A 15,005-nucleotide genomic window follows, 5' to 3' on the forward strand; every position below is an offset into this window, starting at 1 on the left:
CGGCTCTTTGCTCTGGGTGTACTCAGGTTTAACAGTGGGGTAGAATGCCTTGGCGGCACCCCGGTTGGTACCCCACCATCCCTTTTCGTAACTGTACTTTTACACACACACACACACACACACACACACACACACACACACACACACACACACACACACACACACACACACAGAGCTTGCACGCCCGTGATGCTGCTTCTGGCAGGATCGCCTCAGCAAGACACCAACTAAGCAAGGAAGGCATTGCCAACCAAGCAAGACACAGCCATGCCACCCGGACTCCTCGCGGGATCCCCGGGGTCAACGCCGCCGCAGCTCCAGCGCACCGCGACAACACCACGCCTGAAGCGGCCAGGGCTGCGGCCCCGCCACGACCTTCCGAGAAGTTGTCGCTCTCCTTAGGGGACCGCGGGGGGCTTCGGAGGACGATCGGTGCATCTAGGCAAAAGGAAGGGAGCCTCGGGGAGTTCGCAGGGACCCGGCTGCCGAGCCGCGCCGCGCGGCGCCCCGCCCCCGGCACGCAGAGCGCAGAGCATCCGCGCCGGGCGCGGGGAAGCAGGCGGCGCCCGGCGCGCGTCTCAGCCGCCCCCGGAGCCCGCGCGCCCGTGCGTGGGGAGGGAGTGCGGGGCGGGCGAGCGCGCGTCGGGCGGCGGCCGCAACTTGGCGGGCCAGATGCCCCAGGGCGCGGCGGCGTTGCCTGCCTGCCGCTGCCGCCCCAGTGGGCCCGGGGCGCATCTCCTTGGGCGGCGCTGCCCGCGGCGCTGCTGGTGCAGCGAGCGAGTGAAGGTATGTGTGGCGGGCGCGGCTGGGGCAGCCGCCGCCGCGCAGGCAGGTCCTAATGCCAGTCACTTCTCAGGACCTTGGCAGACGCAGCCCGGAGCCCCCGAGCCCTGGGCAGGTTCGCCCGTCCTTCCCCGGGATCTGATTGGATAAAGTGGGGACTCGACGGTGGCCGACGTGGGACAGTCTGGCTGTGGCAGGGGTCTCGGAAACCATGGGTTATTGCAGTGGCAGGTGCACGCTTATCTCTATCTGTGGCATGCAACTGGTAAGTGGCGCTTGGGTCCTCTTGTTCTCTAATGTGCCTTTGAGAGAGTGGGCAGGGAGTGTAGTAAGAGGTCTGCCATTGAGCAGAACGGAAGAAAAAAAAGAAGAGAGAAGAGATGACACATATTACCTGTATTTAAAATGATTTTAGGGGTGCAACAGAAGTGAGCCTTTCTGCCTTCCCCCATTCCTGTCCCTCTAAAGACAGTTTTGCAGGTACGGGTTAAACTTGTTATGTTTAATTTCTCTAAGGGAATCGAGATGTCGCTCTCCTTTTGTGCTTGGCATTCTTGTTAGTGTTAAAAGGGTGGTTGTCATATGTATTTTACTATATGTGTGTGTAAGTGGAAATACAGATTTTCAGACTTTTAAATACTTGTTTTGCAGTATTCATTGTTGTTTGATATTTTCCTAGGAATATATTGTCTTATAATTTTCTTAAAAACTCCTTGTTTAGGTCAGATGTGTTCGAACAGAATTCTGAGCTAGAAAGCCACACTGAGTTCTAAAAGTATGTAGATCGGCGAGAAATACTTAAACTCTGCAACACCATTGCCCCAGAGTGGACCAGTAACCTTTAAAACATCAGAGCTACAAAAATCCCAGGAAAAAATAGTATCTTGTCTTCCATTATGTACAATATTGCCACTGAAATAGACGCTATTGTTTGATCTCACTGGATGGAGGGTTGTGTGTACTTTTGGAGGAGCATCCTATAGCTGCTTTAAAAAAGCCAAGAATGCAAAAATGTTTCAATTTCAATTCCTAAAGGCAATGGAAAGAGGGGCTGAGGGGAAGATGGGGTGAAAAATTATGACAGTGGCAAATGGTTAATTTGAAGTAGGCGGCACTTGCTTCTGCAACACCAAGTAGCTTTCCATAGAAAGTATAAATTAGTCTAAACAGTTCCCCTTATTTGTTTTATTAAGGGTGGGGGAACCGTAGGACAGAAGGCAATTATTGAAAGCCCAGTCATCACGAAGTGCTTAAAGGAACACGAATTTGCTATTAAAACTGCCAAAAGAATCTCTTAAGTTTTCTTCACTGTTTATCAGTTGCAATGACCACCAGAGAGTTCTTCTTCTTCTTTTTTTCTTTAAAAAAAATATTTAGTTAAAGTGTTTGAGGTGTCCCAGTTTTGATACCCCAACCCCTTCTAGGAAAGTCCTTGGTGGTGTATTCCTGGATCTGTGAATTGTGTACTATGGACTTGGTTATAAGGAAAAGAATAGATCTAATTTTAGGAGTTTAAAATGTGTTCTCAGTGTTATGTAAACCAGCTTCTGTATCTCTACCCGAGATTCATATAAGTTTTGCAGTGCAGGACTTTTGCCATTAACAACAGGGCTAGCCAGAGTTTACTTTGTGAAACTACCAATGTAGCCCAAACATTCCAAGTTGCATTGCACTTCCCAAGTGTTTCTTGTGTTGTATAGGTTTCAGAATAGTCTATAGTTGCAGAATCACACAGTTGTAAGGTGTAAAACTGAGACTAGGTTGGTAGGTAGAACATCCTTATCTTCCTCTCAGTTTAAAACAACCGAAGTTAACTCTAAATTGTTTAGTGTGAGAGGAATTTTATTAACGTGGAAGGGCAAGTGCATGTATCGGGATCTGATGACATTTTGTATGATGGATATAAATTGTTAAAGTAATTGGAGAATATAAATGTGCCAGTGAGGAAGCTAAATACACAAACATGATAGAGATGTAGTTTTCTTTCTGTTGGCATATGTGTGCGTGTATGTGCGCACGCGCATATGACCGTTTCTTGTAGAGGAGCTAGAATACTTAATGGAGAAGAAACCTTAATAATGGTTCAGCTCTCCAACGAATTAGAGTTGTCTGTAAGACAGGAGTGCCCAGCCTGAGCAAGCGCACAGCTGACAGTCTGGAGAAGTATTCTATGCTTTTTTTGTTTGTTTGTTTTTTGTTTTTTTCGAGACAGGGCTTCTCTGTATAGCCCTGGCTGTCCTGGAACTCACTCTGTAGACCAGGCTGGCCTCGAACTCAGAAATCCGCCTGCCTCTGCCTCCCAAGCGCTGGGATTAAAGGTGTGCGCCACCACTGCCCGGCGTATTCTATGCTTTATGAGACAATCTTGGTCTTTTTCCTTTACCTCATCGTGTGTCACCAGATTAATATAATTGGCAGCCATGTTAATGCAGAGGCAGAACAAAAACCAAGGACAAAGAAAATTAATTGTTTTGATAGGATGAAGTAGTAAGAGCCTTTAGCGCGCAAAAGAGATTCTTGTTCATTGCTGTGTTGTAGACATATTTATGCAATTTGACATAAAGTAAGTCTTTGCAAAGAGCTGTGGCATACGTATGAGTGCAAGTACACGTTTCCCTCTGTGTTTATAGATACAGAATGCTGGCACATCTTTGAGCTAGTCTGGGGAAAATTTGTTTTACTTGAAAACCAGATTCCCAACTTAAGTTTTGACTTGTGTATCACTGACTGACAGAAAGGTTCTACTTTTGTTGACTTCTGCCTCTGTTGAGACATTCGCGCCCTTTTTACTTTCATAACCACAACCTTAGATTTGTTAAAAGCTACTGGAAGCCAAAGATATCTAAGATTAAAATCGTTCCTTTTTATTTAATAACTTTATTGAGTTTCTACAAGCATTAATATCCGAACTTATAAGTCGAGTGTTGTGTTTCAGTTGAAAAAAAAAATACTTTAATTTACAGCTAATCTTAAAAAAAAGGATGTAGTATCTTTAAGTACTGTAGAAATAGAGACCCCACTTGTCCCATTATTTTCAAAGCAGATGGGATATTTTGGACATTTCACATGTGAATAACAGGGTCACAAGCTTCAGAGGCATTCTCTGCCCAGGAGTGTATATCTTTGCTGTTAGTTACGTAAATTACGTTTTTTAAAATTTCAGTGTTTGACAGAATGAAGGCGTAAATATACATTTATTATTTAAACATCTGGAATTCAGATGGCAAGATAAATGAAAATTCTGCACCATGATAATTCAATCCAAAACTTTTATTCAATGAGAAAAGTGTCTACAAGTATCATAAATTGGAATCTCTGAGCTGTCTGGTTAAACTGGCTTCAGATATTGGTATGATTTTTGTAAAAAGGAGTGTGGTTTCTGGAAAAAGATTTGCTCCATGGACAAAATCCAGAGGTTAAGCTCATAATCGCTAGGATGTAATTTTCCTGGTTATTGTTGCTGCCTTCACTGTTGAGAGACTGAAGATTTCAGATAGTAACAGAAATTATCACTGTGTCTCCAGTGATGGGTTTAGTAGTACAGGCCAAGAACAATTTAACTTCTCATTTACAACTTTCAGACAGCTAGTGAAAGAGTCTACCTTTTGTCCCTCAGGTTTTCTGTGAGTCAAACACTACGTTACATAACATTCTAATATTTACAAGTGAAAAAAATAACTCAGTTATAATATAGAATAACATAACTTATTTTAGATTGAAAATACAACTCTGTTTCCAAGTGAGTGAGCTCCAGATCACACATATATTGGTATGCGGGAGTCCTGTGTGGCAAGGAGTGTATGACTCCCAAACTCATGAAAGAATATCTACATTTGCTTACAGTGGATTACCACATGAAAATTATGTTCTTGCTATATGATCTATGAAATATTACTGACTTGCAACAAGTACCACTAACAACCAGGCTAACAGCAGTGTGTACAGCTGTGTGAGGCAGCATCTTTGAAAATTAAGAATAACACTTGCACAGTTACTATGCGATTTAATAAGTGCACATTTATTTTTTTAAAGAAGCCCAGAGATGTAGTTATAATCAAAGTAACTTTCTTTTAATTATAGAGTATTATGTAGTGTTCACCATTATTTGGTGAATATTTGATTACTTCTGAAAAAAATCAAAGCTTGGCCAGGAAGTGTAGGTATAGTGTTAGGGTGATCTTGGGGGTACTACCTTGTTGTTCATAAATCAAACTCACGAGGAAGGGTGAAATTTCCCATATGGCACTTTAGAAAGTTGTGAAATTGAAAGATCCCGAGGTGTTTCTAAATTCTAAAATGGCTCTTTCTTGCTGTAGTGTTTTCTACAAGTGTACAAGAGCATTTTTTTTTGCTATGTCTTTTATCTGAAAGTATGAATTCATTGTAATTAAACATAATTACTTTTAATTGAATGCTTTGCAAAGAAAGTATACAGAGTTCTCCTGGTATACAGCCCAGTCTATGCCTTTTTTTAGAAGAAGTTATGCCATTATGTACTTCATTTCAATAAGTCAGCTATTACAGGTCTTCTTTCCCCTTCCTCATACAAGGGCTTGGGTCCCCAGCAGCCCTGTGAGGAGGGGCAGCATATTCTCTAGTATGGAGCCCAGACATAGGTAATGGGTCAGAAAGGTGAGTGAGCAGTGCTACCTCCTTTCCCCCTGGTGCTTCTTTACTTTGGGGTCAAAATGTCTACTTATCCGAATCAAGAATTTTAGAGTAGAAGTCAGGGATGCTTTAAAATGGGAAGCTTGCTTTTGGATGGGAACATTTCATTATTGTATATGTATATGTTTTGGAAAAATATTAACAATTTTAAATTTTCATGCCATCGTCTTTATAACAGAAATAAAAATGATAATTTTAGCACTAGTTGCACTAACTACTTTTACTATTAAGAGTCCCTACAATTCTTAGAGAATGTATTGTTTTCATGCTGCCAGATTTTCAAAATCTCAAGCTCCAAAGGTAATTTTTAAACTAATATTGATAAAAATGAAAATTGTTCTTTTCAAATTTCTTGTTAACACACAGGCATCAGAAATCAAACCGACATGTAGGAAAACTGTCCTTCTCCCTATACCCTGCAGTTTTTGACCACTTCTGTATGGAAACTTGGTAGCTGTTTGTAGCTGAGTAAAATACAAAAACTGGTCACTTAACAGTAAGAACAGATTCTGCTAAAGGTTGTTTCATTGTGTGAACATGAAAGAGTTTATTTACACAAAGGTACATGGATCACCTGCCACACAGCCAGTAATGCAATATTGCCATGGTCTTCTATGTGTCTGCTGCTAATGGGACTTTTCAGAGTGTGGCGGTACACAGACAACTTTCAGGCTGATGTATGTCATCCAGGGTTTCTTTATAATCTTTCTTTCATAATAGTAGAATGAAATTGTATTTACATCTAAGGCCTCTAATCTATAGGAGAGTAAAATTGTAATGTATTTTCTTAAAATCCCCAAGAAATTGGAAGATATTTAAGAATTATGAAAGAACAACATGAAATAACATTATTTTCTATTATCAGACTTGGGTGGAAAGTTAAATTAACAGACTATATTCCTCTTTATTATTCTAGGTGTGTTCAGATAGAGGAGCTGTTAATGTTTAGGGAAATTACTTACTTCATCTTCCTGAAAACTGTCTTTTCCTTTTTTTTTTTTTTTGTATTAGTTCTAAAAACAGGATCAGTTCTAATGGATAGAAGCATCTAATTTTATTTATTTATTTATTTATCTATTAATTTATTTTTATGAATATTCTTTACTCTTTTTTGTAGTCCAGTTATTAACTCCTTCCTGTCTGCCCTCCAACAGTTCCTCATCCCATTCCTTCTCCCCCATCATCTCCAAGATGATGTCTCCACCCCACCAACCCCACCAGACCTCTCCACTCCCTGGGGTCTCAACTCTCTCCAGTGTAAGGTGCATCTTCTGTTATTGAGGCCAGTCCTCTGCTGTGTGTGTCAGGGGCCTCATATCAGCTGGTGTATGCCCAGTGTCTGAGAGATCTTGGTGAGTTGAGATTGCTGGTCTTCTTATGTGGGGGTTGCCCTCCTCCTGGGCTTCTTCCAGCCTTTCCCTAATTGAGCCACAGAGGCCCCCAGCTTCTGTCCATTGGTTGGGTGTAAGTATCTGCATCTGATTCTAGGCTCCAAGGCCTAACACTGTTACTGATGCTATGTGTACTTACAGACAGGAGCCTAACATGGGCACCCTCTGAGAGAGACATCTAATTTTTAAGCTGTACAAATTTTTGGTGAGGTTTTTGAATCTGAAGGAAAGGGTAGCCTCTAATTGTAGTAATTTTTACTTTTAAAATTACTTATAGGTCATATGTTAACTTTGGTATCTATAAAACACTTATTTGAAAATTATAAACAAGTTCATCTTATATGTCTTTTTCAGACAAATTAATCCTTAAACTGTGTGTATCCTTTAAAGAATATAGCTTCGATAAATACTTAAACAGTAATGAAAACTTACGCATTTATTAGGAGCTTGCTTGAAATCAAATACTATTCTTTCATTGTCTTATAATTTCCTGCAGTAATCCTGTGAAGGAGGTAACAAATATTAAGATCATCATTTAGGGGCTGAAGAGACAGCCCAGTGGTTAAGCACTGGCTCCTCATCCTAGAGTATTTGGGTTCAATTCTCAGCACCCACATGGCAGCTCACAACTGTCTGTATTGCCAGGACCCAGCACCCTCATACAGATAACAAACACAGGCAAAACATCAACGCACATTTTAAAATGTTTAAAAAAGACATCAGCATTTTACCGAGATAAAGAAGTTTTTCAAGTTAGTGCGGCAGAAGATCTTTGATTTAAACCCAGTTATACTGGACGGTTTTAAATGCATGCTTTTGTTCCTCGCTGCCTTTAATCTTTGTAAGAAAACTGTATCAACAGTTTTCTACCAACTACATCCTTTCCACCTAATAGTCCACACAGTACTGCTTTGGCTTAGAAAGTCACATTGATTTTAGGCCCCTGTCCCTAACTGTTTAACCAAGGACTCCGAAAGATTCACAAGTATTACTATTGGTGTGTACACCATAGAACAAGCTCGACAAAATCTTGCCAAGTGTTGAGTAAGTATCCTGTGCTATTCTCTGTGGAGGCCAGGCTTTCCCAAATTCCACAAGGCATACTTGTAGTATCCTGGCAAAAATAATTTCTGCCTCTGTTTCTGTGATCATTTCCCTTGGCAAAGAAATTATAGTTGCTGTCATTTCTGACTAACTTTTGACCGATAGCCATTCCACAGAGTTTTGGAACATGGATATTCATGCTCACAACTGATTCCATGGGAAAAGAAACATATTAATTTGTTTTAAAATTTGTTTGTTTATTTGTTTTTTTTTAAATAAACTCTTGACAGAGAAGCAATGTAGGACAATATGTTAATTGGTTTTGGGTATCAGCCAATCTCCAGATATTAAATTCACACGGTTCCTTGTAAGATGTGTTAGTGTGGTAGAGAACACTTCTTGGACATAAACTTTCATTCCCATTTCTATAGGACCCTGTAACTTGGATCTCCTCATTTCCTCTACTTTTTTTCTGACTTCTTAGGTCTGAGAAGAAGCCAGATAAAGTAAATTTCTAAGGAATTCCCACGTGTTCATATATGGTCTTTAAGCACTGACGGCCACTTAGTGGTGGTATTCTTGAGTACATATATATATAATATGTTCTTCAAAATTTCCAACCCAAGTAGAGAATGAGGTCATTTCTTCCCTTGCCTTGTTACTGATGTGAAAGAAAGCTTTTCTTCTGGATAGCCTCTGCCTGTTTCTCATTTAGAGCCCAGTTCTATTCAGAGATTTTAAATAAGAGACATTGACGGTCTTTTCATGGTTTCCATGTCGTTGCAATCAATAGGGACTCAGAGGAATCTGAAAGCAGCTTTCTGCTTGGCAATGCTGGAATGGAATTGGATTATTTACTGGCAAAGCCCCTTGTCCAAATAACTCCTTGTGCTCAGCACAGCCTTGAAAGAGCAAGGAGGGAATGTGCTAAAAAAGTACATGATTAAGTTAGAAGCCAGAGTGTTCTCTGTCCAGTCTGGTGCTTCTGTGCCGTTTGTGCCATTTATAGTTTTGGTTCTGTTTCCTCATTTGAAAAATGGGGTAACTAATTTCTGACCCATTTATCTTGAAGGATGCGCAGGAGAATCCAAGGGAAGAAATATGTCTAAAATATCATTGTAGTTATTAATGGTTTAATCCTTCACAACTGCTCATTCTGGGATTCTAAGAGTAGTTATAAAAGTTATAAGTAATGATAAATAGTTATGCCATGGCACTTTGCATCAAAAGAGGCCCAGGCAGCAAAAGCTAGTCTTGTTTTAAGTGTGCTTTTAATTCATCCACTCACAAATTTGGGAGGTTAGATTAAAGAAGAATTGTAGCATCAGCTGCTAGTTGTTTGAAAGAGATTAAAAATGTTTAACATATCCAATCAATATATTTTTTTTATCAATTCTTAGAGAATTTCATACATAATGTCTTGACTGTATTCACTGCACTTCATAAATCCTCGAAATGGATCCCACTTCCCTACCACTCCCTGACTTTGAGTCCCTCTTTTTATCTTAATAACCAAGACTAATTTGTGCTGCCAAATACTTGTGGGTGGAAGCATTCACTATGTCTGGTGAAAACCTACCAGGGGCCTCACCTTTAAAGAAAACTGACTCTTCATCCCCAGGAAGTCATCAATGGTTAATGGACCTGCATATTGTTAAATACACATTGAAAATTAAACTTGAATTTCACAAAGTTCTTGACGTCTCAGAACAGTGTTTCTAAAACTCTGTTATGAACACTTGAAAAGTATTCCACTGACACAAAGCTCTTTTGCTTTTCCATCTTGCTCCCCAGGAATCACTGTATATATTAGCATAGTAAGAGTTCCATAAGTCCTGCTTTAAAGAAACTCCTCTTAATTCTACTTAATGCAACTGATATTCACAGAATGCTTGCAGTGATGTAAGAAATTTATTTTGTTATAGCTGCTACTTATGTTCTGTGGGAATCGTACTCTCAGCAATAGTTTTCAGCAAAACATACTAGGCTAATGATATGTCTAGTAGTTAATATTAAATTAATTGTCTAAATAATGTATAAAGATTAAAAATTCAGTATGGAAACAGTTGTGCATATTTCTAACAAATAATAATAATATCTAAACATAAATACCTTATGAACACATTACCAGATATCACATGCTTAAAGAAATAGAACATTATTTTGTTCAGATATTTGGCTATTGCTTATGAAGTTTATCTGGTTTTCTGGAAATTATGCTTCATGTACTGATTTGGCAGCTTATCTTGAAACTTAGTCAAGTTCGGTTGCGAATGTTGCAAAAAGCGTGGCATGCAACAGCAGTAGAAGGATGTTTTAAAGTTTAACGCCTAGTGGAGATCTGTCTGCAGAAGCACATTCTTTGCAAGTGTTAGAGGAGGGTCTGCATCTGTATACTTGGTCTGCAACTGAGCAGCTCCTCAAGCCTTGCTCCCTACAAGTTTGACTTTCCAGGGCAGGTGATGAAGATTCATCATGCTGACCTTTGTTTTCTAATCAATGCATGCAGGCCAAAACAGTAACACAGTTTACATCCCTGACAATGCTGCATTCTCTGAGAACAAATGAGTCTTTGTTTAGAGTGCAAGTATCCGTTCAGTACCCCTTTTCTGTTCACAGAAGTCTTTGTGTACATTTGTATTATGCTACCTACACAATAGAACAAGGAAGTATGTTGAAGCCTTTAGCTGATAGCTAGCTGTGTGTCAAATGACGTGGGAGGTTCATGTTAACTCTGACTTGTTCAATGGTGTGGACTTGGTATGATCCCAGTCTCAGAGCTTTCCAGCAAAGAGATATGCAAGGTTAACCACATAGAGTATTATTTTTAACATACCACTGGGGAACAAATGTGGGAATATTTCCATTGGGTGGCACAGGAAGAAAAAAAAAATATTTTTTTTGCTAGTGAGGTACCGCTGTCTGTGTTCTTGGCTTCCATAGACCTTCCCTGAGCACCTCTTGGGTTGCAGACCTTCAGTAAGTTGAGGCAAGTTGCTCATAACATTTCACTTGGGTTTGCTGTATTATGGTCACGATCAGCTTAACCTGTTTGCGTAAGTGAACGATCAGAGGCAATCCAGTCATTATTAGATCCTCTCCATCAAGTAGGACTCATGACATGTCTATATCCGCATGGCGTAATGAAAATGTGCTAAATAAACTGTGTTTTCCCTTTGATAACTAGGGGAGGCATAGGGGAAAACAATGTTGAGCTATATTTGTGTCATATATCTAATGGCTAATGATTTTAATAACTGGAAATTAGTTTGAATTGCCATCTGATCCATTCTTATTTTTTTGTACTCACCCTACTCATGTACTAGTCTAGAAGCTAAACACAGGTTTCTCGACCTCTGTTTATCCCATGCTGTAAAGTTACATCTAAAGCGACTCTAAATGAGATCAGTGTTGGCGAGACACAGCTGTGAATACACTGGAGTCACGCTGTTGATCGTTTGTTTTCTGGCCATGCTTTAAATAGTTAATTTATAATGGTTGTCAGATTAAGTGGCTTCATATGATTCAGTGGCTACACTACTTAGATGGGAACATTAGATCATGATTTGAAAGGCTGTATTAGATCAGGAGAGAGATAAAGAAGCAGATTCTGTCTTCATGGTTTGTCTCTATAGGAGTAATTTTAACTGTGTGTATCATACGCTTCTCAGTGAATCTGTGAAAGCTACTATCCGAAAAGTACTCACATTGATTGTGGGCTCCACAACCGTCTGCTCCACATCTGTAAAATCCCTCAAATGTGAGGGGAAATGTCATAATTTATAAAGTAACTTTTAGAGGTTTTCTATTTTATGGAAAGTTCTGCCTATCACAAAATTTAATTATAATTGAATTAAATTATAGTCATATTTGACATGTATGTTAAAGACATATGTACACATATTATGTGTAGTGTGTGTGTGTGATAATGCAAACTATGCACAGAAACTCCTGAATATTTTTGACGAAGAAACAGAGTAGACTTCTAACAAGGAGATCCAGTATCTGCAGATATCTGAAATATAGAGCAGACTGCATCTCTACGAAGATTTCTGGGGAAGATAAGTTCCAGCATCATAAGTCTTTTCATCCATTATGTAAAAGACAGATACATGGCAGACCAGATTGCTGTTGTGAGGTTGCAGAACAAGAACCAACAAAGTAAGGGGGATGGAAATAGCAAACAGATGAGAATGGAACAGTGACTGCAGATAAAGCTGGCTCACACGCGGGGAGGAATAGGAGGAGCAGAGGGTTGAAAGATATGAGTCTGGTTCATAGATGGACTTGAACCTCTTTGGAAGAAATCTCAGTGTTGCAGGCTACAAGGTGTCTCTTCTCCTTCGAGTTTAGCTATTGGGCTTCATGACCTAGTGTTCAACAGTAAAAAATCAGAGTGCCCAAGGTTTGCAATCCTACAGAGACTATGCAGGCAAAGTAATAAGGTTAAGAGTGCAGGACTTAATCAGAGGCCTTAGTGAAACTAGATGGTAGGCATTTGGAGACACACCAGTTTCTTTTCCTTTAGTACGCAACTGTCTAAGAATTGGACCGGACAAGGAGCAAATGACATGTCTTTGTGGGTTGAAGAAAATGATCACCTGTGAGCAGTCACATTATTGGCACTGGAGTGGAAACAGCTGGGAGTAAGGAAGCAGGTACAGTGTGATCTAAGAACAGGCAGCAGATGAGGGAAATGGCTGCACCCAAGTGGGGGAGTACTAGTCACGGAGAGAAGTACTTCCTGTGTGATTCACATCACATCCTGTGTGAGGCAGAGGCCTGTTTCATGTTCATTCAGTTGTGTATTGTTTGCAGGCACTGAGATGCAGACATTATGAGGATCATTGCTGTGCATGTGAACTTTGCAGAAAAAAAAAAAAAAAGAAGAAGGAAAATGAGGAGCAGTGAAGAGAGCCAGGTTGTTCTGTGGGTTCTAGACAATGTTGAGAATTTGGGGAAAGTAGACCTAGAAAAAGATGTCTGGGAAATCATGTCCAGAAGGAGCTGAGTTGGGAGAATGCACATTCTTCTGTCTGTCTAGGATGAGTGAGTAGAGAAGAATAAAGTCGTGCTTTAGGCAGTGCTTCCTTTTGTCACTTTGACAGTAGCAGTAGAAAGGACTGGATAGCTCTTTGTTAGGTGTCCTCTGCCTGACACAAAGCTGGTTTTTATTGGATCCTTTACCTGAGTAGAGGTAAAAATGATAAAAACTCACAATAACAAAAATATCAGAAAACACCTTCAGTCCCCATCCAGAAGCTGAGCTGAGCTGAGCTGAGATAAAGCACAGAGCACATAGAAACAGTAGGAACTTTTCATTGCAGCAGGTTCTGAGTTGTCAGAGGTCAACGGAGAGATTGGCTGGTGTAGAGCATGAATAAGGGCGAGCTTTAAGTGTCGTGTGTGTCATGCTTAGAATCAGGATACCTGACGCTTTTGACAGTCCGGACCGTGATTGCTTCTGTTCTGTTTTGTTTGAACAGAATGCATGATTTTATTAGTCATCATGACTCTGTAGAAGGAATTGATATTTCCAATTTGACTTGTTCTGGTTTAAAACAGAACAAAACCACACAAGAGACTGTAAAGTATTCACAAAAATCCATAGGTATTCAAGAAAGGACTGGTAGGTTTATTTTAAAATACACACCTGAGCCAATGTGACATTCTCTCCTGCCCAAATATCACACCTCTGTTGTTTTTTGGCATGGGAATAAAGAGTGACCATGCTTGTGGCTATTGCTAGAGTAGGATAGTTTAGACTCTAATGTTTCAAGGACATCAGAAGAAAAAGCCTGTATTTTGAAACTTTTGGGTTTTACTTTGCTTTTATTATGGAAACCAACAAACTCATTCCAGTCTACTCAGTCTGCTATGACCAGAACTTGCTGTTAGCTATTTCTTAAGCCATCACATAGAATTAGAATGGAATTCTGAGGACATAGAATGTCCAACGAAACATCTAGACATCCTGCAGGCCTCTGGGAAACCCTGAATAAACTCTAGTGTGTTTCCCAACTTAGCAGCACATGAAGAGAACAAGCAAGTGAATTTGCAGTGGGAAAAGCTAGATGCGTAAAAAGAGATTGGAAAGGAGATGGAGATTCATATTAGGAAAAAGGTCCTGACTAAGGATTTGTGGAAATATTACCTATAAGCCAATGTTGAGTCTTGTTGTATTTGAAAGCTACTTTTTTTATGACCAATTATGTGCTCAACCAAGCCTATAGCATCCTTGGCTGTTCTGTCTGTTTACTTTGAGCCAGGTGAATTTTATCTTAGGCTCAGACAATGTCATCTTTATTTTCATGCCAGTAAAGATAGATAATGGACAGTTTTAATTTATTTTCTTCCGAATACAAAAGCATAATAAGGTGTTAATGTTTGTTCCTTTATGAGAGTTCTATATTGAGAACAGTTTTAAAGAAAGAATATACATTAATAACATGTATATGATGGTTTCACCAAGGGAAATATTTATTTCCAGAATGTGAGAGGATTAAGGGCAAATTATGAATTTTTTAATTTTATAAATGGCTTCATTATGAATTAGGAACAGGATGATTTTTCATGAGGATGGTTCATTTTACAGACTCTAAAGAATTTAGAAACTTATTTGTACTTATTTGTACACACTCATGCTTACACACTTACATACTCAGATACTTTCACACACACATATCACACATGCTCCTGTACAACCACACATGCACACACGCTTAAGTAATTACCTTTCCTTACGTGATCCCAGAATGCAGGAATATTCAAAGATCATTACAATATTTGATATCCTGATTCACAGGAAAGCACAATTATTGCCAGAGAAATGTAATAAACAGAAGATATTTATCTTTTAGAATATTCCTATCTGTTGTATAATTTCTCGTGATCCAACTTGATTTCTTTGGGTAGCAGTCATTTTGTGAACTGTAATTGCATGCCTGGAGGAAGAGGAGTAAATTACATGACTTTTTGAATGTCCCTTTAGATTGATGGTTTTATGATTAAAGCTTGCATTTTAAAATTACTCTTCTCTAGAAGGACCAGACTAAAGGTTCCTTTCTGGTCCATGGTGATTAAAAAGAATTACTGTATCATTTGGTGTGTTTTTCTCTA

The 15,005-nt window shown here is 39.6% G+C and overlaps 1 protein-coding gene across 3 annotated transcripts in view; it reads left to right on the forward strand.

The window, feature by feature from the left end:
- The first annotated feature begins 686 nt into the window (after positions 1–686).
- Nkain2 (sodium/potassium transporting ATPase interacting 2) overlaps positions 687–15,005 on the forward strand; it is a 978,239-nt gene continuing 963,920 nt past the window's right edge. The window contains exons 1-2 of one of the 3 annotated variants that reach the window (XR_013108250.1): positions 687–786; positions 857–1,048. Coding sequence is in view for 1 of the 3 variants with exons in the window: in XM_076927919.1 (XP_076784034.1) it covers positions 995–1,048 (54 nt within the window). In the remaining 2 variants the exon portion in view is untranslated. Of the gene's footprint in view, positions 1,049–15,005 lie in introns of all 3 variants that reach the window. The other 2 variants (XR_013108249.1, XM_076927919.1) reach the window with 2 other exon arrangements.

The sequence above is a fragment of the Arvicanthis niloticus genome, chromosome 30, assembly GCF_011762505.2.
Source record: "Arvicanthis niloticus isolate mArvNil1 chromosome 30, mArvNil1.pat.X, whole genome shotgun sequence".
In the NCBI taxonomy this organism is placed as follows: domain Eukaryota; kingdom Metazoa; phylum Chordata; class Mammalia; order Rodentia; family Muridae; genus Arvicanthis; species Arvicanthis niloticus.